Raw genomic sequence first — 25725 nt, forward strand, 5'->3', positions numbered from 1 at the left:
ACTTGGAGCGGAGCTACACACCTGTCTCAACAACAAAAGGAACAACCAACAGGATAAATCTAGTCACTTTTATTCAATGACACAGATTTTGAAAATTACTTTGATCTCATCTACAGAGCTATTTGCTACTTTCCTACCATCATATTAAATTCTTAATTTTAAATTCTGAAAATTACCTTAAATTCTTCATTTTAAAAGTTAAATGTATTGTATATAAAATTACATATTTTAAATTTTAGATAATCCTTTTAACTCCCCTCACATATGCTGACCTTTCCCTTTAAAACACAACCAACTCTCAAAGCTGACAACAGGCATCTCGAAGAGATCAGCACGTCAGAGGTTCTCTGCTTGGATCTGGAAGTGAGCCTCTCTCTACGCTTCAGGACACTTGGGAAACTCTGGCAATGGTGTGCGAACTTTTCAGTGAACATGTGTGTTTCTGAAGAACTTTCTAAAGGCTATGCAGCCCAAATATATCTAAGAACTGCTACATGTTAAAATATTTTTCTTTTTACTGAGGTACAAAGAAGGAACAGAAAAATAGTCTTAATTCTTGGCACAATTTTCTTCTTTGGCAATATTAGGGCTGATCAAATACACAAAACCTCAGTAACTTCTCCCTCCACAACACTGACTAAAATCCCTTAGATTTTTAGAAATAATTTTGAAGCCATTTTACCTGTGATGGCTGATGGTAAAATGGGTCAGTAGGTTTCTGTCCATCAGGGACGAAGCAGCAATGTAAAGCTAAACAGTAACTGAAGCTGGGAAGCAGCAGTTATGACATAACTCGTATAGAGACATACAGCTTAAACAAAATCCACCACGTGTAAATGTAACATTCAGTGAAATAGATAAATACATTAAGATTATTCACTGGTGATCATGGGATTTCATAAACTGAAAATTCTAAGGAAATCAATTCGTAAAGAAAATGTCATCTCACTGGCTTCTAGGGGACTTCACTGAAGGTCAGAGATTATTAACCTCAAAGACTATACCACATTTCTGTTAACAATTTACATACTTCATGTCTATAGTGAACATTAATAACTGCCCATCACTGGCCACCAATGAATCCTACTTCTGTGCATTTAAAAGAAACTTCAAGTGTTTATTAAAATTGGTAGAAGGGATTTCCAGGACACCTCAATTAAGAAAAACAAGCAAAACAAACTTTTAACAAGTCTCCTGAGATTCCAAGACTCAGTATCTTTGTTTTTAGAGACAACTTGGCCCTTGATCCGTTAGATTCCAAGTTGAACACTGTTCAGATATGCCTACCTTGCCCTCTGTGTTTGCTTACCCTTGGTCTGTTTATAATGCTCTGTACCATAAAGACTACAGGGTTGCCTGCTTTCCGAATGGCTTCCACAGCTTGTTCGTGGCTTGCATCTCTGAGGTCCATGCCATCCACCTGCAATGGAAGGCCTCGGCTTAACATTTCAAGAAGCTATAGAACAACAGAACAATTTGTGGATCTGGAGTTCTGAAGATCCTTGGAGGAGCGTCCTGGAAAATTAGTTTCGGAATAAAAAATAATTGAGACTGTATGTGAGGCTTCAGAACTTTTAATCTGATCAGCAAACTGTGGTCCCTTGTTTTGGACACTGATTTCTCTCTCTACTAATCAACTGAAATAATAATCAATTAGAATGAAGGATCTGCTTCTGCATTCCTTACACTGCTTGGCTGCTCCTTTAATAAATCTGTGTAATTAAAGAAATAATGTAAGGGGGCTGTCTAGTAGCACTGTCTTCATCATGAAAGTCACTGTAGAAATGTTTTCCAACTCATTAGAGTGCTTTGGGAAGTGGATGGGTGATGGCGTTGTGCATTTTTCTCTGGACAGGGAAGCTTGAGGTTGAAAACAAAATTCTGATGTTCAGAAATAACAGGTTATTGTAAGGTTAGTTGTGCAAAGAATCTTTGCAGTAGACATGACAGGAACAGAAAGCCAAGAAATTGTGCTTACTTGTTAGTAATTCTTATATGAGTAGCTTGGAAAGAGAAGTTATTGTGTACCCTTTTATTCTGCATGGCTTGCCTCCCCGATGATCAACTGAGCTGGTGTACTACATGGATAGGAAAAAAAATAGTTTGAAAGGCCAAATGCTAATCCTGTCAGAAAACTATAGGATACTATATCATTTTATCATTTCCAATTACTGCAATATGGTATGTACAACAAAATAACAAAATTAGAAGGGACCCAATTCTGGAAAACTATTAGATCTCTGCATAGAACATCATCACCTTTAAAAAGGTATATACATAAGTACATACGTGTAATTGAAAAACTCCCTCAGGCTGATACTTAGGAGATACTTAACATGTCTTTCAGTGCATATTAAAAATGATTTCTAACTTCTGTAGAAGGAAAGTTAATATCCATGTGTGCTATATATATCATTAGTGAGAAAATTTTAACTGGACATTAAATATCTTTGTTCACATCCAAGAAAAGCTATACTTAGAATAAAATCACTTGCAAGCTTCTACTCATCTAGTCTACATACATTTTCAGAAACTCTTAGCAGAAATGTCAGAATCCCCAGGACTACAGAAGCCTAAGGCTTCCTTATTTATAAGAAAATCCCCCACACATAAAGCACTCAGCAAACCACTGCTAAACAGCATACAGTACTTTACCACAAAAAAGTCATTTTCAATTGGATAGGGATGTCTTAAAATTCTTAATACATTTAAACAATATTTTGGTGAAAACCATGATCAATCCTTTCCAGAAATAATCATAAGCATTTCTTACTTTTTCTATTTATGTTGAAGGTACATAATAGTGAAGTACCCATAAAATAAACTGCCCTGTGATCATTTAAAATGGAAATTTTAGGTAGAGTTCTTTAAAAGGGGGCTAAGATTTCATCTAAAGGAAGGTAAGTTTGCAGGGAGAAGAAAGCCCATCATTCTTCCTTGTAAGTAGTCGGAGGGAAAATAACACATACACGGCCCTTGTTTTCTCTCAATTCTCAATCTTCTTCCTTCTTCAGCGCTCAGTAATCATCAATCGATCAACTACTCAATCCCCAAAATGCTAATTTAAAAATAATGGCTAAATTATAACCTTCTTTTAAACAATTAGGGCATTTTAATGTATAAGTTCTATGATTTCAGAAAGTGAGAGGCAATCACTTGTATAAATTAAATATAACTTACACATAGTAAGTCACCATTATATTTAAAATTGTATAGTTTAACACTGTATTTATTATTTGCAGAGTTGAACTTTGGTGAGAACCAAACAAATTTCATAGTAAGAAAGCAATGAGTTTCTATTTGGAAGCTGTCTCTTTTTAGTCTACTCTATAAATCCTGACAACTCAACAAATCAGAAATCAGGTATCTCTTTACCCTCTTAAATACAGTAACACTATGCTTATCATGGTCAAATAATTTATCACAGTGCTCTGAAGCGGCCTGATTACTTGTCCTGTCTGTCGCACCTGACAGGCGGGCACGCCCTCCTTCCCTGTGGGTGCCCAGAGCCCGCTGGGCACCTGGAACACAACAGCTCTCCAGGGACACTTGTTAAGTAAATGAATGAGTGATGCCCGAGGGAAGAGTCTATAGAAACCATTAAACTTCACTTTAAATTAAGGAATTAGGTACAATCTGACCAAATGCTTTTCTCTCATACATAACCAAATGCACGTGTGTACACACATGTGTGGCAAACATGCAGCCTTGAGCGATGAATGGGCACAGCAGTTAAGAAGAAGGAAAATCTGAGTTAGGCCTGGGGCTGGGGCATTTAAATGAAAGGTAATCAGGGCCTTAGCATAAGAGATTTTATTAAAAAGCCTCATTTGGAAAAAAATCTCATTCATCAAAGTTTACAATAAAATGATAACTACAAAGTATTTTTGAAATGAAATCCCAATTTTGACTTAATTATGATGGGCATATTTTGCATGTGAATATATATTGTTAAGGAATTATTTCCCAAGAAACTTGCTTTGCTCTTTTAACAAGAATTCAATTATTATCTCTCAGGGCCAATGTTTTTAAGAATGGTTGGTAACACTCTCAAACATCAAGATACATAATCTGTCAGCCTATACTGAAGACAATAATTATGGATGAAAAGAAACAAATAAGAAATACTTTCCTGTGATCAGGTGGCTAAGTTGGTTGGAGGGTCATCCCACACACTAAATGGTTGTGGGTTCGATTCCTAGTTGGGGTGCTTACAAAAGACAACTGATCCAAGTTTCTCTCCTACATCAATATTTTTCTCCTTATCCCCCTCCCCATCTCTAGAATCAGTGAGCATGTCCTCGGGTAAGGATTAAATAAATGTTAAAACTAAGGAAAAGAAAAACCTAAGTGCTTTAACCACAAACACATTTTACTCTAATGTTCAGCTGAACAACCAATGTCAAGATGGTGATTCCCTTGGTAAAGAGGATGCAACAGGTAAAGCGTTTGGGCACAGAAGGCTCAGTGGAGGGTACCTCTACTATTCTGTCTCCAGGTTTCAAGGTTCCATTTTTCCCAGCTGGACTATCTTCAAGAACATGTTTGATGAAAATGCCCCTCATCACTTCACCGTTGCTCAGACGGCTCCCCATCCCTCGTCCACCAACAATGCTGATACCCAAGGATCTGCTTGGTTCTCTCCAAAGCTCAACCCTGTAAAAAAGGAAACACAGTGTTACGTGCATGAGAAAACAGGGGAGAAGTTCATGGCACGGGAGTTGGCCATTTTTTTGAAAAAGAAATGACACCAAAAGCACAAACAATCAAAAAATAGCCTAATTGGACATCAACAAAATTAAAAACTTCTGCTCACTTGAATATATTATTATTAGAATAAAATGGCAAACCAAAGAATAGAAAAATTTGAAAGTTTCATATCTGATAAAAGATTGAATACATCAAGAGCCTCTAAAACTCAATAACAAAAAAGTAAAAATGTGATTAAAACTGGACAAAGAACTTAAATAAAAATTTCTCCAAAGACATACATACATACAGAGGGCCCATAAGAACATGTAAAGATGCTTAATTCCACTAGTCATTAGGGAAATGTAAATCAAAACTATAATAATACAGTGAGATACCATCTTACACCCATTAAGATGGCTACTATAAAAAAAAAGAAGTGTTGGCAAGGAGAAATTAGAGAAACTGTGAAGAAATTTAAACCCTTAAGCGTGCACTGCTGGCAGTAATGTGTAATATTTTATCTGCTACTGGAAAACAGTATGGAAGTTCCACAAAAAAGTAAAAATAAAATTACTACATGATCCAGCAATTCCATTTCTGGATACAGACCCAAAAGAATTCAAAGCATGGTCATGAATATGTACTTGTACAATGAAAGGAAATGTACTTGTATGTACTTGTCAGAAAGGAAATTCTGACACATTCTACAACATAGATTAACCTTGAGAACACTATGCTAACTGAAATAAGCCGGCTAAGTGAAATGAGGAACAAACTCTATAATCATTTCACCTATTTGATGTACCTAGAACAGTCACATCCACAGAGACGTAAGCAGAAGGGTGGCTGCTAGAAGGTGGGAAGAGGAGGAAATGAGGAGATATTAACTGAGTCAAGTTCCAATTTTACAATACGAAAGAAGTTCTAGAGATGCTGGTGGTAATGGCTACACAGCAATCTTAACGTACTTGATGTCACAGATCAGCACACTTATACAAGATTCAAATTGTTAACAATGATAATAAATATTTTAAAATTCAATGGAATGTGTTTATATATTAACTTTTCAAATATTACTTGCTCAACTTATTAAAGTTCCACCAGTAGTAAAACAAGGTCATTTTAAATACTTCCCAATTATGTGTTTTATACATTCTGATAAATACTCATGCATTTCTGAAGCAGATTTGTTAAAATTAAATACTGGACTTACATACTCCAGGCTGGGCACAGACCAATGTTAAAAACCATTTTTTAAGAGCTCTATTATCATAGACATTAAGTAATCAAGAAATGCAGCTACCCCTGAAAAGACAGTTCTAAGCTCAGCAACCCAGTCAAGAGAAAGAACATTCCTGCACACACTACGTTAGAAGCTGACCTATGTCCAAGTCTTTCTCGCCAGTGCAGATCTGGTAACTAACAGTCGGTGGCTGCCAAGATCCTACACGATCCGGTCCCACCCCATCACCATTTCCAGAACAGCATCTCCCACAGCTCTCCCCTTCCCTCTGTCCGTTCCAGGAACACCATCTTCTTGCTATTCCCTAAGTTCAACAGACACATGCTCCTGCTTTGAGGCCTTGGCACTTGCTACTTCTGTGTTGCATTCACTTCCCCTAAACACATAAAAAACACATGAACTCATTTACCATAAGTCCAAATATCTAGAAGAGCTGTGGATGGACTGGAAGTACATATTTTATGAAAAGGCTGGGATACAAGAATAAGCTGACTGGTGGTGAGGGGTTTGGCCAAGATGAGGTAGCACTCGGGGAACTGGAGGAAGACAGAGACATCAAGCAGAGAACTCTGAGACAGTGAGACTACACCCTGCTCCCTGCTTCAGGGAGACAATGTTGGACATTAAATAGGAGAAGAAAGCATGGTCCCAACAGGCCCTCAACCTTGACATTCAGGGTGCTCACAGAGGAGAGGAAAAGTTGGAGTGAGGCTCCGGTGCAAGGAGGGAGCCCCCAATAAGAGGCTGAGGATAAAGGAGCACCCCAGGTGGAGTGAGGGGTGGCTACTGGTCAGATGGAGTCAGAGGAGACACTTCTTTGATCCACGGTTTTTTTCTTTATTAGAAATCTACAATCCTAGAGACCCTACCTGTTTGGTTTAAAAACATCTCACCATGATCTTTATCTTACACAATTTGTATGAACAGTTTAAACTACTTCAAATTTCATTCCTCATGTTTTTTCATGCTAAAAATTCTGGGAAAGGCAAAAGCCAGCAAACTTCCTTGTCTTTAAAGCAGTTCCTAAAGTAAAATAGCAAAGTAGAGAAGTCAGTAAAGTTAGTCACTATATTCATATTTAAGAAGCTTTAAATATTAATGGGTGGAACTCCTTAATTCTTCTTCCAAGAAATAAAAAGTTAAAAGACAAGAAAGAAAACAAGAAAGTATCTCCTAGGGTGCTTTGTGGTGGGTGTAAATTAAAAAGTGGGTCTTATAATTTCTTGATTAAAAATAATAGCAATAGAAAACACTTATTAAGGGCTGATCACATGCTGAGCATTATTATCTAAGTTCCACACACTCACACTTAATTCTCACATCATCTTTATGGGGTGGACATGCTTGTGAGTCCCATCTTACGAAGAAGGAAGACACACAGAGGGGTTAAACAACCTTTGCATAATAGCATGGAATGCTTACACAGGGTCAGGCACAGACAGCAGTGTTTCCAAACAGCAGTCCCTAGAAAAATCACTGTAACAACTGAAAACTGGAGAAGACAACCGAAGGTGGACTGTCAGAATGACAACTGTGCTGACGAGCCAGGCTCATTAGTCACTGAACGGAACATGGCAAACATGCCGTTGGAAGAAGAAGAAGACCCGTAAAAGAAAAACTTTATAGATCGTGTATGGAGTTAGTTTTATGCAAAAATGGTAGCCTTTCGTAGGCTTATGCAGAGATTTAAATAGAACGAAATTCAGAAAAGCCAAAGTGAAACAGAACTCTGAGGCCAGGATTTCTAAGCTCAAACCAGGTCCCTGGGTGCAAGTCCTGCTCCTTTGCTACCTGACAACTGAGTGACCCTCTGCAACTTACTTAGTTTCTCCCTGGCTTTCCTTATCTGTGAAATGGAGCCAGTAAGAATCTCTACATCAGACTGTTGCTGTAATTATTAAATTAATGAAAACATGTAAAGTGCAAAACAAAGCTTTGGCATATAGTAAGCAACCAGTAAGTCTACCACTACTCCTCTTATGATTATGGTTAGTGAAGCGATGTGATTAAGCAACACATAAAACTTAACCCATATGACAAATGGGCAAATACAAGCTCCGCCACCTCGATCCTGTTATATCTACATATTGTTTGTTAGGACGCAGCACCATTTTCTGCCCAGCAGACTGACAAAAACCTTTTTGTTTTTTAAATGATCATATGATGAAGTGACAAGGATATAAGGAAAAGGGACCTCTTGCATATTGGAAAAAGAAGAAAAACTGATATAGCCACCTTATAAAACAAGTTGACAACTTCTAAGAAAGTAAATAACACATTTAACTCTATGAACCAGCAATTCCACTTTTGGGTATATACATAGATAAATTCTCATAGATAACTACAAGATTTACTACAGAATTATTACAATAGTGAATAACTCTTAACTATTCAAAACTCAATTTGGGAATAAACTGTGGTATATTCATATATTAAAGTGCACTACAACAACTAAACTGAATTAACAGATCTTTAGGAATCATAATAAATCTTTAAAATACTGGATTGAGAAAAAAGCAACCAAGCTGGGAAATGACAGATAAAACAGTATGACACCAATTTTTTAAAATCAAAATCACATGCAAATAAGAGTAACACAGCTTATTTGCAACGTTCAAATTTACACTTTGCTAAAAAGTATTCATTTTCCACACAAAGCACGTTTGTTTTTTTTTTAGCGCGTGAGTAAATGCCCCGCACATTTACAAAGATATAAAGAACATTCATAACATTTGCTCCTCATTTATCAAAAGGTGTGGTTATTTTGGTAAGTTTTCTTGTAATATTCTATGGACATAATAATCAATGAAATTTTGCTGAAAAGTACTTCAGTGCTTCTTTACCAAAGTATCATTTTTAAGACTTATGAAAACTCAAAACATATTCTCTCTAACTAAACATAGCTACTGCCTTTAGAAACATCTTCTAGGCAAAAATTTATGATAAAATTAGAAAATATTCCTGTGTAGAAGTTACATTCATTCTTTCTCATAAGAAAATTTCATAATGATTTCAGTGTTCAACACTTTCTCTTTGTTTAGTTGTCAGTGATGATGGTGGTGGTGGTGGTGGTGGTGGTGGTGGTGGTGGTGGTGGTGGTGGTGATGTCTGACAAGGCCAGCCACTGACTGAGTGCTCATTCTGTATCAGGCACTATGCTAAGAATTTTAAATGAATTATCAGAGTAAATTCTCCCTGCCCCCTAATTTAAAAGGTTCTATTATTAATCCCATTTTACAGATGAAGGAACTAAGGCCTAGCAGAGATTCAGCAACTCATCTTACTGTCAAAGCTAGAATTCAAAGACAGCTCTTACTGACTCCCAACGTTTTGCAGAGTGCCATCCAAACATGGCTTTTCCTCCCACAATGTTATTAAATCTGCCGCCCTATCTTCTGCTTTCTCTATGATCACTGTCCCCCAACAAAGCTCAGCTTCATCACTGTGGTCACCAGCTACAAAATAATTTCATCCGGCAATTGTGCTTCCATTCTCAAATGAGAAACTTAACATCTTACACTATATTTTTTTGCCACAAACCTAGCATTTATATTCTGTTCTCAATATGGGTAATGTAGAGACTGTGATTTCTTTAAGCAAGGCTAAGCAGCTTTTTAAAAATTCAAATGAAGTAAGCCAGGAGGTGAAAGAGAAATACCATATGATCTCACCTACAGGTGGGACCTAATCAACAAAACAAACAAGCAAAATGTAACCAGAGACAGTGAAATACAGAATAAACTGAGAGTAATCAGAGAGGAGGGGAATAAGAGGGGAAAAAGGGGGAAGGGTCATCCAGGAACATGCATAAACGACACGTGGACAAAGCCAAAGGGGGATCGGACTGAGGGTGGGCGGTTGGGGAGGGTGGGGTGGAGGCACATGGTGGGGGAAAAGGGAGACACTTGTACTTGAACAACAATACAAAATTAATTCATAGCAAGAAGTTGTTTTAGATGGCTGGAAATGCTTACGGGGCGGGGTGGGGCAGGGGTGGGGTGGGGTGGTGCGCGTGCATGTGTGTGTGAAAGCAATGTACATTTTCTATACTTTGAAAGTGAATCAACCCAGAAAATGTTTCAATGTGATGACTGCTGCTTCATACTCTTCTGTAAGCAAGAAAAATCATGAAACTGTATCTCTGAAGACTGTAAATTACTCTCCTTGAGCATTTTACTTATTCACTGTAAAATATATATTAAGTTTTTACTAAGTACCAGGCACCACTATGATAGTCATCTTTAGATCTGCTCAGAGGGAGTGTCCAATGGTTATTTATATTTTATACTTAAGGAAAAATACCTTATTATTTTTATTTAACTACACTGCGCATCTCTGTATGTCGCTTACCCAACCAAGTACATTACAATTTCTTTGAAGGCAAGATTTATGTCTTACATTTCCCTTTTACCACAAAGTCATCTGCTTCTCTGGATCCATAATCAGAATGCAATACATTTCTATTAAAGTGGATTTGATTTTATTTAGCATGAACACAAAAACCTGCCTTAGTGACGTACAGTGATACAGCTGGGCATCTGCAGGACAGTCATCTTGTCCATTACATGTGAAATCGGTTATAGACAAACATGGGTTTGAACAACGGCAGCCCACGGGGACATGCTACTAACACATGATCATCTGGCACACACGTTTTGAATATATCGTTTCCACAAATGCTAGAAATTTTAAATTAACATTTGATGGTATGCTTAAGATTAAACTCTACAGCAAATAACCATTCTAACCACCAATGCATACATTTATCTAGTTAACTTTATGTACTCCCTACTACATGCCAAACTCTCGCATACACGTTAGTTGTAACCCTGTGTGATTTCTATTATCTTCTGAACCTCTCCACACATAACGAAGCACAGGCATATTAAATGACCTGCTCCGTGTCACAGTATAAAGTTGTAGTCCAGCACCTGGAACCACACCTTCCCTTGTTTAAATACTGAGTCGGCTGAAGACACAGACAGTCCTTACCGCCGGGGCTGATTCCAACTGCTGTACGCTGCATTCTGAAGTTCACTTTCTTCTCCCTCTCCTTCTTCTCGCTCCGGCAATTCTGGAATGTCTCTGTTAAAGAGTTACACGGTGAGTACACCCAAATCCTAGGAACCCCATGCGAGGCTGTCTGTCATATACGCCCTTGGCTGACTTGGCTACAAAGGCAGAACTGTTTTATATTTTCACCATATTCAGCCAGGTGGTATGTAATAGTTTACATTAAGGGAAGAATAAAAATTTTATCAAACAAAATAAAAACCTTACATTAGAACCAATCTACCCTAACTTAGTTTAAAGATACAGCTGAACACTAAGCATCTTGTCTAGTCTCTTTCCTGGTGAAATATGGGAAGATAAATGAAAAGAGAAGGGGACAGATACAGAATTTTAAAGAAAAACTATTTGACAGGTATGTTTTTGATACACCTACCACATGCAGGAAGACAGAAGCACCACATGAGTTATAAGGTGGCCCAGCCCTGGCTGAAGCCCCCCGACCTAGAGAACCTCTGATTAAGTCAGCCAGGAGTTTAGCATCTCTGCTTCCTAAGAATGGACCGATTCATCCCCTTCCACTTTGGAAGAAAGATGAAAATGCTTATGGTTCACCTCCAGGGGCCAGACACAGACCACTGCATGCAGGAAGCAGGTTACAACGCACCCGTGTTTGAGGTCACTTTTCAGTTTCCGGAGGAGTTCAGATTTTGCCAAATGCCAGGCATATAACAAAATGTGTCCAGTCAAGTACCATAAGGGCAACAGAAAATAGTTAAATCAATTATGGTGTCTTATGCTGTTAGAAGAAATCGAATTTCTAAAGAAAATTTCATATATTCATTTGAAAGAAGAGAAGGCTATACAAATTTTTATTCAAAATGATTTCCAGCTGATTTTTACAGAAACTGAAGATTCTAAAGAAAGCTTATGTTCAAATTTTGTCCATTCTCCATTGGAAGGAATACTGAATTCTGTCAAATGATATAATCTTTAGACTCTGAGGTCAGAAGTCATTAATCCAATAATTCATCTGCATTCAAATGTATTTCACATTTTTGGCAAGTAGATGGCCAGGCTCTTACGTGAATTTCCCATTTTTTTCTTTGACCTGATTGTTAGGTCTTTTGTTGTTGTTTTCATCTATTAAAAGGAAGTCTGTCTGCCTACAGGTCCTGCCCATTGGTTGTGTGTTAGAATTCCCCTCCCGTGCAAACGGAGGAACCAGGCCCTGCATGATGCTGGGGTTTCTGAGAGTGTAAGGCAGACAGTAGGACAGGAGTGTGGGCAATGGAGTCACGAAAGAGGAGACTTTAAAAGTGACACTAAGACAGTGACTGAAAATGAGACACTCTGAGTGAAGCTGCTGTCCAGATGATAGAAGGCAAAGAGATGGACACTAGGACTGACCCTCTGGAACGTAACTGGAAAGAATATTATAGAAGCAGCAGGTGTGGAAGGCAGACAAGAAGGAGAACTTAAAAGGACTGCTAAAATATTCAGTGACAGGCGTGGGCTGAGTGGAGGTCCTCACACCTGGACTGTCAGCTGCAGAGCTAGTCAGAAACACTCAGGCTCACAGGCTCCTGCTTCTTTAGCTGTAGGAAGACTAGTATCCTGCATCCTCTGATACAAAGGACTCATTCTCTTCAAATGACTCTGCAGTCTGGAACCCTTTCCCTATCTGAGCTATGCTCCTGTACCCGTGCTAATTATTCTTTATGCATCCTAGAGTGTGGGGTGTGGGACTCAAGTGTTCTAAAGAAGAGAATGGACCGATTCTCTTCCTCCTGCACTCACTCAGCCAGGAGTGCTGTTGAATACCAATGACACTTCTGTCAACTATAAAAATCCCCTTTATGTGTGCCTTTAGGTGCCAGACACTGGCACAAGATAACACACTAAAGTAGCACTCACATTTTAATTGAGCTCATTTTACTCTAAAACCTGAGCTCTTAACCTCCATGCTTTGCTGCCCATATTTCTATCCTGGGCTTGGGCAGTTCTTTCTTTGGATGCAATGGTTCAAAGCCATGGAGCCTGACTGTTTACATTCTAGTCTTGGCTCTGCCACTTATTAACTATGAAACTTGGGCAAGGTAGTTAACCTCTCTCTGGTACAGACTCCTCCTCCTTAAAATGCAGACTGTTCTGTTTTGAGCACCCTCAGGTTAACAGCAAACACACCTTCTCTGCAGTGAGGCCATTCCCTGGTCCACTGTGGGAGGCAAGTGCTGCAGGAGCGCTTTCTCCCTGGCACACTGTGAGTCCCTTTAAGCCCTCGGTGCTTAAAAGGAATATGACGTTACTATGGGATAGTCTTTAATTCAGCCGTTTGAAGTGACACTTCAGAGGGATAGTGGAGTAACTGCTTTTAGCGTTCTGACAGAAAGCATCAGGAAGCTCTAATCAATCCATGCCATTAACCCTGAGACGGACATTCTAGAGTGGAGTGTGCCTGAGCTGCGTACAAACAGGATAGAGTGAATACTCCTTTTCCCATAAAACTCATGAGGCCTCAAGGCTATTCCTTCCCTGTATTAAACACACACCTTCCCTTCCCTAACCCTTTCTGTCTCGTGGCCATCATGTGCAGTTTGCAGAGGGAACAGTGATGTCACACTGTGTCACCGAAATATTCAGGGATGTTCTAACGTTCTCTGAGGAATGGGAGGACCCTTCTGAGAAGATCCCAGAGTATTTACAAAGCCACTTCTGCTCTGCTGCTCGCCTACAGAGAAAGCTGGAACCTGGCTGCCAGTGCAACTGAAAATGAAACAGGCCCCAGCTGAGAGTGTGAAATGGTACATTTGACCTGGAAAAGCAATTCCGCATTATTTCTCTCCCTGTCTTAAACTCAGCAGCAGCACCAAAACCCAGTTCCTGCCTTTCCTAAGGGAGAAAAACACAACTTTTTCCTGTTCTTAATACATTACATATTAAGAGCATTTAAAAGACGTATGCTCTCTGCTTCCTAATGTATGTGTATATGTGTTTGCATGTGTGTGTATGTGTATGTGTGTACGCGTGTGTATAAAGACATTCAGACAAATATTCTATAAAAGAGTAAAAAATAACCATTAAAAATATTTCTCAATCTGTATGTATGTTAAAAAAGGAATAAATAAAATTTCTAAACATGCTTAAAAATACTTACAAAGAGGAAAAGCATGATAAAATACTATACAAACTGTAGCTTCCAAGGAACTGATGAATCATATTTATACCTAGGGTGAATTTCTCCAAACTCAACATGTTAAAAGTGCTATCTATATTTAGTGGTATAATTAGAAGTGATTTTAGTGTTTTGATTTGAATTTTTATATATTTTCCACACTATGTCATAACTGCTTAAGTATGGGAGGAGGATGAAAATATTTTTTTATGTTGAAAGAAAGAAAGGGAATGTCTTTCATTGCTGGTCCTCCTTTACTGTGGATTCAAAACTCTTCTTTATAACCTTCTACATTACCCACTCATTGTAGCAGATTTACCGTTTCATTTACCTGCCAGCGTATGAAGAAAACATATCCAGTGCCATCATCCCTCCGGGGTGTCCTCCCAACTTCACTCTAAAGTCTTCCAAACGCTCCACAGGCACGTAAGTGATCCTGGAACAGAACGTGGCCCGTGAGAGCAGAGGGAAGCGACGCTCTGGCTAACTCTTAGGGACAGCCTCCAAAACACCGAAATGAATTATATCGTCCCTTCACCCCACCCTTTCACACAACTCATTTAATCAGCCTACTCATTGGGGAATCCAAACTTCAAAAGAAGAAGTATCCTAGAGTAAGAACAACCGAAACTATATGTTAAAGTGCTCCAATAAACTATGTGTTTACCAATAATTACACGGGGGAGGAAAACATTATTATTATTTCCAAATGAGAAGGATAAAACAACTTTTTATACTTAGAAAGATCTATAAATTGTCAGTAGTAACATTCATTTCATCCAGAGTCTCGGTTCCCTGAGCAGGAACAAATTAGGCATATACCATTGAAACACTGAGTTTTTATTTTATGTAAACAACTTTACAGTCTTCCACAGTGCATACTTAATTATGGATATTAACAAGTATTATCAAGAATTAAATGTTAGCTCTATTAAGTTATGAACACTCCAAGCCTGACGTTTAAGCTGTTAAAGTTCATGGAAAGATACTCTTACTAATTTGTAGCAACTTCTTATAAGTTCATTTTGGTTTCGGAAGAAAACCTATTGCTTACATCTGAATGGTCACTTACTAATTCACCCAGTACTGGCTGCATGCCTCTGGTGTGGAAGGCACTGAGTCAGAGGCCGACTACAACCATAATGTTTACACAAGGACATCTGAAAACCCAAGTTTAGGGCTGCCCTACCAGGCTTACAGCTGATACACTTGTTTCAGTGGGCTGTTCCAAGATACTCAAACTAATGAAAAGGCAAGCATTTGAAGCCAGTTCAGCATGTTTGCACAACTGAAAAAAGAAATATATAGAAAAATGCACAATGTAACAATTATAAAGACTATTAAAACAGCTACCCATAACTTATCCATAAAGACAATAACTATTAAAATCTTAGCACTGAGGTGCAAGGATGAAAGGACTGTCTTTTATGTTATAATAAAATAAGAATTATACCAGTGCCATAATTTACTGAGTGAGGAAGGCATATAATTTCAGTATATTGGTTATTCTATAAAAAGCATTTACTCTGTGAAGTCACTTAGATGTGGAATCAGAAAACAGTTCTGCTACTCATCAGGAGTGTGGTGGGAGGGTGAATCACCACCGCTCAACTGCAGAAAGGACACTGCGTTTTATGAGGCTTTTGTAAACTGAGATGCATAATACCAGCGTCTGACAGGACACAAGCTGGCCTCGTCACACCCGATCACCCTGGCAAAATCCGAGGACCCACATAAAGGTTTAAAAAAATGAAGCAGGAACCTAGATTTAGGACTAGGCTGGGTGAGAGAGTTGCATTCTAATTTGGACCTTACTGAATCTATTCCCCAATAAAAACACCTTTTCTGTGATATTAAAATACAGGGTTCTGCAGAAGTAACACCTGCTTCAGTGTGGGGGGTAGGGTACGTGAATGTCTCGTATGAGATGGACAGCAATTTGAGCATTGCACCTAAAATGTTATACGGTGTGCTCGAGTGTGATATTGTTATGTTACAGAACTACATGCTTATGATTTTGTAACAAAATATTTTGTAATAAAAAGGGGCATTATTTGTGCTGGACCATGTATATTGAATAGTAAATTTATATTTATTCATTAAAAAGTAATGAGTCAAAATATCTAACACACGATAATGAAAAAGAAGACTGACTGTATTTTACAAAAAAATTAAGATAAACAAAAAACCCCAAGCCCAACGAGCCTGTTCAAGAAAACTGGCATTTCTGAAGATCCAATGTCGTTGAAGACATATAAGTAAAACCTTATGAGAAAAAAAAAAGAGGGAGGTGTGAGGGGAGGAAGCTAGAACATGATAGTAAAAATAATGATAATCAGTTCAAAGTATTTAATTTTTTAACTGGCTTGAGAAGGAAAATATATTTCTATATCAAATAATGTTTAAAGGCATTTTCTTCTGTATTTGTTCAAAAATGGTTTTCTTTTTAGCAAAGGGTGAGGGATGGGCAGCGGTACAAATATTTTTCTGGTATTTCAGGTAACGGTGAGAAAGGTTACAGAGGGCAGAGCTCCCACAAATATTCAGCCCGACGTGCACACGTCCCATAATGCGGCAGCGCACACGGAGCAGCCCCGACACGCCTGCTCACACGGCCACGCCAAACCTCCGCCTCACCGGGAAGAGCAGTGCTACACACGGACTGCAGAAACACACCGAAACTGCTTGTTTGAGGGCTGCGTTAAAGAATTCTTAAATGTAAACTAACCCTGGGTTAGATGTGGAGCAGAAGAAAAAAATGTAATGCCAGTGATGCCGAAATGTGATACGGCTCTTAATCCAGGGCCCGCGTCTGCACACGCAGACAGGACCGTTCCCTGACAAAGGAGCTTAAACGCTTAGGAGCTGAAAATATGATTTTCAAATAGGTTCACAGTCATTAGCACAATGTGAAAAATGGAACAATCCCACATATTTGTTCCTATGTAAATGAAGAAAAAAGCCCAAATCTATGTACTGAATCTATATCTGGATCTGTCCCTGCACCAGAATGTTACAAAAGCATGAAACGGTTTTCACAGACAAGTTGTAACACACCGCCATAATGAGCTTTTAGACTCACCGATACTCACACATAAAAGGGGCTCGATCATCAGCAGGTGCTGCAGAAAATCTAGAATGTGAAGCATACGCTGTGGCACCTTTTTACAATGGTGCTAACAAATGTCACTGTCTTGTGCGGAATCTGAGATGCACACATATGTAGTTAAAAGTGGGTGCTCCTGGTGGTTTCTTCCCCCTCCCCCTCCCTCCCATCTACACCTCCCCCAGAAAAGCATCTGCTCTTTACTGGTGTCTATAGCAATGATTATTAACAAGCATGGAAAAATGTAACTGCAATCAATCTTTTATTCCTTGATCAGGAATTCATCCCACACTTTAGGTTAAGGCAGGTGAATTCTGATTCAGCTCAGTAATTATCTGGCAGATGTTACAAGCAGCTGCTGCTAAGCGCAAAACCCTTTCTATTATTACAGAAATATAAGAGCTCCTGGCAAGGTGGAGTGAGAAGTGAAACAGAATGCATTCTGGTGAGGCTTCACATCTGGTTTTCCACAGAAAATAATGAAACCTGGAACTTAAACTGGCTGTTCTTGAACTCTTGAAACTCAAATTATCTTCACAGGCATGCGTGAACGCACAGTCACCAAGTTCCTAGCTCTCTATGGTAAAGGCAGAAAAGAAATCCAGTACAGTTGCCTTGTCAAGCAATGCTTTTCCTAAAACCAATCAGTTACGTAACTGAGCCATTAAATCTTTTTTTTTTAAGTCCCTCCAATACACTTCTCTACCACCGCCCCAGATGAAGCTTGGTTCATAAACAGAAATAAAAGGAAGAAAGATGGATGGAGCCCAAATCCAGGCAACGACTACAAAGCCTAATTAGCCAGAGGCAATGCAGGGCTCTATTCAGAGTAATGGGGGCCTTCTGGGAGGGAAACGCACATGGCTTTCAAGGTAATTCTAAACTCTCAGCTTCGGGAAAGCAAGTGATCTGCAAGGCATGGGGCCAAAAACGTTCTCTGCAAAATGTGTGGAACACACTGCTCGGCCCTGGCCAACCTAAATCACTATTTGTTTTATCATTTAACACACTTTTTTTCTGAAAAAGATTATGATTCTAATTTCTCTCTACCATGCACCCAATGGGTCACACCATAACCATCTGAATCACAGGTACAGTGGGACACTTGGGAAGAAAACAAACTTTTATGAGGGCACGTCTGTGAGTGTGTGTATGTGCCCTGCATCTTCTGGCTTTTCCCAAAACTAAAATCCTCTTTGAAAGAGAAGAGATTTCAGACCTTTGATGAGATTCAGGAAAATATGACAGGGCAGCTGATGGCAATGGGGAGAACTGTGTGAGGTCCCAAGGTGCCTGTTTTGAAGGGGACTGAGGCATCACTGTCCTATATACAATGTTTCTTGTATCTTGTATCTTCTTCAGTAAATGTCTCTATTTTTCATATTACATGGCTGGGTACCTTCTGGGCAAACCTCATATATTCATCATTTAAGCAAAAGAAATGGACATTGGACCACAAGGGATAAAAAAAACATTTTAAGTTTTTCTTTTTTCTTAGTATAGAGGCACTGATATTTTTAATGATTTTCACTTGTACTCACATTACTCTTAAAATAATTGAGGGACTGTGACAGGATCTGATAATCTGTTCCAACATACAATAAAAGTCAAAAGGCATGCAAAAACACAAAAGTTCCTTAGTAAAATCCTGCCTCAAAATTATACTTTTTTTTATAAGAAGAATCTACTCTAAACAGTAGAGATTTTCTACTTTTTATTGAAGACAAAATGAAAACCAGATTGCAGATATTATTTTTCTTTTAAGCTTTTACAATATGTACTTTGCAAGTAGCATTAATACAATAAAGTCCACCAATTAGTAATCATTGCATCAATCTAAGGTCAACAATCCTTCCCTGAGCTCTTACTACTTCATCCCTTATACAGTAAACACAAAGACTCAATGGTTAATGTTACAAGGAAAAGCCAAACTATTACATCAATGAGGTGTGACAATAAAGTCAGAAACTAATTTTTATATTGGCTCAAGAAATGCTTAGTGACTTAAAGATGGAACCACATATATAACGTGCTTTAGGCACATTGTGGGATTATGGGACAGTTGAGGCACTTCCCCCAAAATACCCTACATGACCTACATTCAGACTGTATCAACCTACTGATGAATCTCTTGGATCATGAGGTTCAAAGAAGGAAACTTACCACTCAGACTGGTGCTGCTCTACATGATCTTTGCCACTACCTGGCCCTTAAATGACTGGCTTAGTTCTACGATTCACACAGGTCAAATGGGTAGGGTACTCCTTACCCTGAGGGCCAATCGAAACTTCTTTGTAAGATCCTAAGGGTGGGCCCCTCCTGTTCTGTGAGAGATATCATTTATCTCACATCTAAGGTTTTTGCCAGAATCATTGGAAAATTAAAATTAAAAAGAGGAAAGCAACACTGTTTTAAAATATTTTTTATAGCAGGCATTTATTTGTTTCCAGAAATGAAAGACCTGACCCGCTTCAGAAAAGCCAAGTTTCTGCACCTTGAAACGGCTGTTTGGATCACAACACTGGAGATCCCCTCTGGCCGATGTGCGCAAGTTCCACGGATGGCCAGCATTCCCCCCTCGACTTGGGAGAGCTGCAGGATGGAGGAGGGATGAGGGAACAGATGTCTGAATGATGCCACCCCCACCAAACTCGTTCCAGATCATCTCCTCCTTTGATTCTGAGATAATCTAGACCCTTCTGGGTGACACTGAGGCTGCTGTGTTCCTGCAGTGAGGACCCGTGTCCTTGGCCACCCGGGCTGCTCTGGTCCTCCTTTAGATCTCCCTGAGTGGTTCCACGGGATCTCAGGATTGCTGTGTCCCCCCACCTCCTACCAGAATGGGAAGGCCTTTTGCTGGGAGTTTTCTCCTTTTCCTTTCTCTTCCCAGGGGCTTCAGCCTGGCGTTGGGAGACTCTCTGCCTCCATTCTGTTCACTCATGTTGCCTCTACTCTGCCAGCTGAGATGACGGGTCCAGCCCCTGGACCTTGCAAGGTCTCTGAAACAGGTTTGCTGGACATGTCCCTTCCTGCCACCACAGTCACTCTGCCCCTGGGTGTCACTGCTGTGGCCCCTGTGCTGCACTCTGGCTAGACGCTGCTAGTGCCAGGGTGAGGAAAGACAGTGTGTCCCTAAGCACAGAGTACTTGCATGAAGCATGTTTTCAGACTCCTTCCCCCACCAGCAGAAGCAAGAGAGGTGGCTCCAGCCACCTCAGCAACCATGGGGAGGCTCTTGATGCTGACCTGGTCTTGGTCACCTTCTTCACAAAGCTCCGTGGCTGCTGGGATCCTCCTGTCCTTTGCCTCCATCACAGGAATGTCCATCACTTCACGAGCCAGTACAGCACTGGGTGCTGCTGTAAGCCTCCCCTAGGGGGGTCTCAGGGAGAACACCAGGTCTTCCCAGTGTGCAAACAGACCTCTTGCCTCTGACAGGTGGCATAATTGTAGATAAAAAGAGTGGCCAGTGGCCGGTTTCAAGGGGAGCTGTTTTTGTCATGACTGTATATGGACAACTGTGCAAACTTCAAAGGAAGCAGCCTGGCCAGCCTCACGCTCCTCTCTGACTTCACAAGTCATGTCAGTTATAACTGACCAGGTGTGTCAGTCACGTTGGTGCCAACTGCACAGCTAACAGCCAGCTGTGCCAGCGGCATGACATCAGGTATTGCAAGGTCAGGGCTGCTGAATGTGATGCCCGGAGCGACCTTTTGCACACCGTTGTGCCTCTCAATAACTTTGCCTTTGCTGATCTGGCTGAAGTTGCTCTCAAACAAGGGAATGTGCTTAAACACGGGGAACTTGCCCTCGTGCAGCTACCACTGCAGCTTCCCTGTGGGGCCGGGGAACACGTGCAGCCCGTGGCTGCTCTGGGTGCCACCCTCCGATAGCGTCCTGTTGCTGCTCGTGTCTTTCACTATGACCACTGTGTGTCCTCGCTGGCACCTCCCCCCTGGTCTGAACCACTGCCCCTGACGCGTCACCTTCAAGCTTTGCTGTCCACCTGCTGCAGTCACACACGGCACCGCGTCTTCACCCCCACAGCCGCCCTCGCAGGAAGGAACAGCCACCCCATCGGGGGTGGAGGGAACGAGGCACACGTGCACAGTCCTAAAATATTTCCGCACTGTTACTTATAGTGACTATCTAAAATCAAAAACTACTGAGGACCAGTCAAATTCTTAAGTGACTTATAGTAAATAAATACATTATTTTGCATATCAAACAGAAGTATATTCTGAGGGAAAAAAAAACTCTGATTAATGAACCGAAATCCCTGAATTTCCCAAGACAAAGCAGGGTCCAAATGACACTTACTTTATGTCAGGCCCAGTGAGAGAATGTCTTCTCAGCATGGCTCGTGCCTGGGCGTTGGTCAAACTGATGGTAGATTCTTCATTAATAGACAAGATGCAGTCCCCAACGGCAATCCTGCCGTCTCGACTAATGGCACCTCCGTGAATAATGCTGCGAACAATCACTCCCAGGCCATCTTTATTAGCACTTACTGTCATCCCTGTGGTAATGGAGGAAAAGAGATAGGAATTAACTCTGCGACTTTCAAATTCATCTTATTTTGAAAGTCACACAATCCTTATGAACTAGGAGTAACTTCATCCTCACCCAAGGATATTTTACTATTGATTTTAGAGAGAGAGGAATGGAAGTGGGGCTGAAAGAGAGAGAGAGACAGACAGACAGACAGACAGACAGACAGATGGATGTGAGAAGCACCAGTCAGCTGCCTCCCATACATAGGTGTGTGCCCTTACTGGGAATTGAACGTGCAACCTTTTGGTGTATGGGACAAAGCTCCTGCCTCCTGAGCAACTGGCCAGGGCAGGGATAGCTTTTTAAGCCAATAATAAATAATCAAAATGAAAGAAAAAGTTCCTAACGAAAATATTTTAAAGTAAATTTTAAAGTGTGAAATTGAGTCCAGACACAGACACTCCCTGTTGGATACATTAGAGACAAAACAGGTCCACAGGGCAGTGCATGCACCTTGGACACCTGATGTGCTACTCCTTACACAGGAAGCGCTGCCAGGGAGACTGTGTTGACAGTACCAAGTGAATTTCATAACAGGAGTTCATCCCGCCCTGGCTGGTGTGGCTCAGTGGATTGAGTGCCCACCTGTGAACCAAGAGGAGGTCACCTCCTACAGGTATCAGAGAACAAAGAACAGTACCACAGATGGAAAGTTAGTTCAATAAACTGAGAGACCGAGAGACTGTGTACTACACTATTCCCAAATCATATGTTCATTCAGTATTCACTTATTATGTGCTTATTGTGTGCCAAGTACTATGCTGGTGGCTTGAGAGAAAAAGTCATAACAGAATTCTAACTTCAACAAGTGTGTATTAAAGTCTGACCCTTAGTGCCTATCACAGTGCCTGAATGTTTAGTAGTGTGTGGAACAAAAGTGCTGTGGACTTAATTCTTCTCTATTCCCATTTTATCTTCAACTCTGAATCTCAAATTCTATAATCTCCAGATCTGGATGTTTAATTGCCCTCCTGACATGTTCCCTAGATGAATAACAGGAAATGCAACCTTAGTATGTGTAAAGTCGAATTTCCAAGTCTCTACCTCCCCTTATTTCTCCATTTGTCCTCCCCTTTTTTGGTGCTGATGCCACAATACTGCTCTCCATTACTCAAGGCAGATATGTTGAAGACATTCTTGATTACTACCTCTTTCTCACCTCTTATATCTAATGCATCACCAAGTCCTGTAATTTCTATCTCCAAAATCCATACATGTCTTTCTCCATTTCCCCACTAAGCCCATACCGAGCTAGCGCCTTCTCTTGCCTCACTTCTCACAGCAGCCTCCAACCTGGTCTCCTGGCCTCCACAGCGTTCTTCTCACAGCAGACACGGGCATTTAGAAGAGGAGAATCACATCACATCCCGCCCTTGCTAACAACCTCTGACCATTTTCCACTTTGCTAGTACACAGCATACCTACAATACTCGGCACAGTCTGTAGGGCCCCCTCAACACGCACCCTTCCTTGTAAAACACAGTGGCCTCCTCGGCTCCCTGTGCTCCAGCGACTGTGTTTCCGAACTCACCTGGCCTCTCCCCATCTCAGACTGACGGCCTCTTTCAGTCATTCCCGCACAGCTAGTTCCTTACTCTTCAATATCACTTCCCCAAAAAGGCGTTCGCAACAAACCTCCCCTGAATTACTATTCCCTTCGTACCCTACCCTCACTCCATTTCTTCAAAAATCTAAAACCTTTTTAAGTTATGTTAACGCTTTACATAAAATAATGTTAAGTCACTTAAAATCATGTGCTAAAAGTTCCTTTAATTAAGCCAGATAAAGAGAGATATAAGGGTATTTATAAAAACTTTTCAGAGGTCAGACCATAAAATCAGATGTACTCAAAGCATGGCCCTTCCAAGAGCCTCCCGGCTGTTTTCAGTGTAATTCACAACCTTTGCCGGACTGGTCTTCCTAAAACACACGTCCCACCGCGTCACTCTTCGGCCCTGAGCTGCCCCTGTGTACAGACAGGACGTGGAGCCCGGAGGACACAGAGCCCTGTGCCCTGCACACGGGCCCACCAGCAGCTGTCTCCCACCTGGCCTTGCTTTCACTCCAGGTCTCACTTCGCCCACCTTCACACCACACTTCACCCATACCAAACAAAATCCAGTAATACTTCACATTTCTCTTCCTCGGCTCTGGTCGATTCCAGCTTTTCCCAATTCTTCAATTATGAGGTAAAAATCTACTCTTTCAACAACTAAATCAAATATCTTCTCCTCTTTGAAACCTGTGTAAACTTCACCACACACTCTGAGAGTAGGGATCGGCTATTTTCTCTTTTGAGCTTCAATGTTCTGTGTATTAGTGTCTATCCTAATATGTAATGCTTTCAGGACTTGACGTATTAATTAGCTAATTCTCTTAAACTCAGAGAACATGAGTTTATATACAGTGGCTAGAATACAGAGAAAAAAGAATGTTTGATGGTTGAGTAAATACACGAGAATAGGGTTTCTCATATGGGCTTTACAAAATGTTTTATGAGTTGGTCCAAAAAAATGGGTCCGAAGGCCAACGAAGTATGAGAAATGCTGCATTTTATAATCTCTTCTTAAAGGTCCACATGCACATCTGAGTACTAAAGATAGTGAGATATAGTACAAATAGAAAACTGTCTCCTTAAACTTATCACATTTCAAATTTTAAATGTGGAACCCACTTATAACTCCTATTTATAGCCTACAGAACTACTATTTTAAGTGACATGCTTTCAGAAATATTAACAGATGAAATATTTGACATGCTTTGATATATCTACGTCTCAGTGCATATAGAAAGTTCTTTAGCTTTCGCTTTATATAATTTTATTAAATGTAATATATAAGAAATAGTATAACTAAGTAGAAATTCTCTGCTGTAATTTTCTATTCAGCTGCTCTTGGAAGCACACAGCCAACATCAAATGGAACGAGGTATCAATGTAAAGGGTACTGGTTGGTACGTCATGGAAAGAGCAGATTCCCCAGTGCACAGCTAACCAGAGAGTCTTGGACCACACTCCGCATTCAGATCGACTGCTCTAACATACTACTTATCATCACAGATCATTAGGAACAGAGTTGAGTCACATGACTGCTTAACTAAAAAAAAAAAAGGAACAAATGTGTTCTGCCTCAATATAGCTTTAGTTATTGTAATTAGGATTTCATTTTTATAGGAAGTCTGCTCTGCCCAGCTCTGAAGGCTTTATGATTATGAACTAGCTGGAACCTTTTATGGGTAAGACAGGACAAAAATCCTGCCACCTGGGAAGGACTATTATAACTTGCATTTATATTTTGGTGGTGGCACACCTGGCTGTCTTTTTAGTATTTCTCTCAGTGAATGAAAGAAATTAAATACAAACTGACTTATGCATAACTGGTAACATTCAAAGAAGCTAATAATTTGCTTTTTCAAAGAAGTGAGAACTCCAAATTGCTGACTTTTCATTTTCTAAGAATTCCTTTTCTGATTTTCTGTTTCATACACAAACAATTTGTATATCTTTTACTTGAATGTAAATGAGACTACTGAATACTTTTAAATAATTAAGAGAGTGAGGGATTTATGCGAGTCTGAACTAAACAAATGTGTTAATCATTTCAGGAAAAATAATGAGAACACGAAAAGAGAAACCATAAAAATTACAGGAACATTTATAACATCTATTTTCTTATCTACAGCCCAAAATATCAAAACCAGGTTCAATTTTTCCTCTTTGCAAGGGGGTTGTTTGGGAAGATCTGTGTGGAAAATAAGGAACTTACCTAGGCTAGAATTGCCTTTTGCTATAATAATGGTCCTCTCAAAAGATTCTTTGGCCATATTTTGAAGCATGACGCACTCAGCAGCAGAGGCCAGAGAGCTCTGTTGATTTAAGAACTCAGAGCCCTGACGGAGAGAAAAAATAAGTCACGTGAAAAGGAAAACTAGACTTTGGAGTATGAT

The 25725-nt window shown here is 40.1% G+C and overlaps 1 protein-coding gene across 7 annotated transcripts in view; it reads right to left on the reverse strand.

Annotated features, from left to right (window-relative positions):
• The window catches only part of MPDZ (multiple PDZ domain crumbs cell polarity complex component), a 159710-nt gene that overhangs the window by 34904 nt on the left and 99081 nt on the right, over window positions 1-25725 (reverse strand). For 6 of the 7 annotated variants that reach the window (XM_053656298.1, XM_053656300.1, XM_053656294.1 and 3 more), the window contains 6 exons: window positions 25545-25668; window positions 21547-21745; window positions 14452-14556; window positions 10928-11020; window positions 4479-4656; window positions 1310-1420 (listed from right to left, as the gene is read on the reverse strand). In XM_053656298.1, coding sequence (XP_053512273.1) covers window positions 1310-1420; window positions 4479-4656; window positions 10928-11020; window positions 14452-14556; window positions 21547-21745; window positions 25545-25668 — 810 coding nt within the window. The remainder of the gene's footprint in view (window positions 1-1309; window positions 1421-4478; window positions 4657-10927; window positions 11021-14451; window positions 14557-21546; window positions 21746-25544; window positions 25669-25725) is intronic. The other variant, XM_053656299.1, reaches the window with a different exon arrangement.

The sequence above is a fragment of the Artibeus jamaicensis genome, unplaced genomic scaffold, assembly GCF_021234435.1.
Source record: "Artibeus jamaicensis isolate MK-2021 breed Jamaican fruit bat unplaced genomic scaffold, CSHL_Jam_final scaffold_1964, whole genome shotgun sequence".
Classification (NCBI taxonomy): domain Eukaryota; kingdom Metazoa; phylum Chordata; class Mammalia; order Chiroptera; family Phyllostomidae; genus Artibeus; species Artibeus jamaicensis.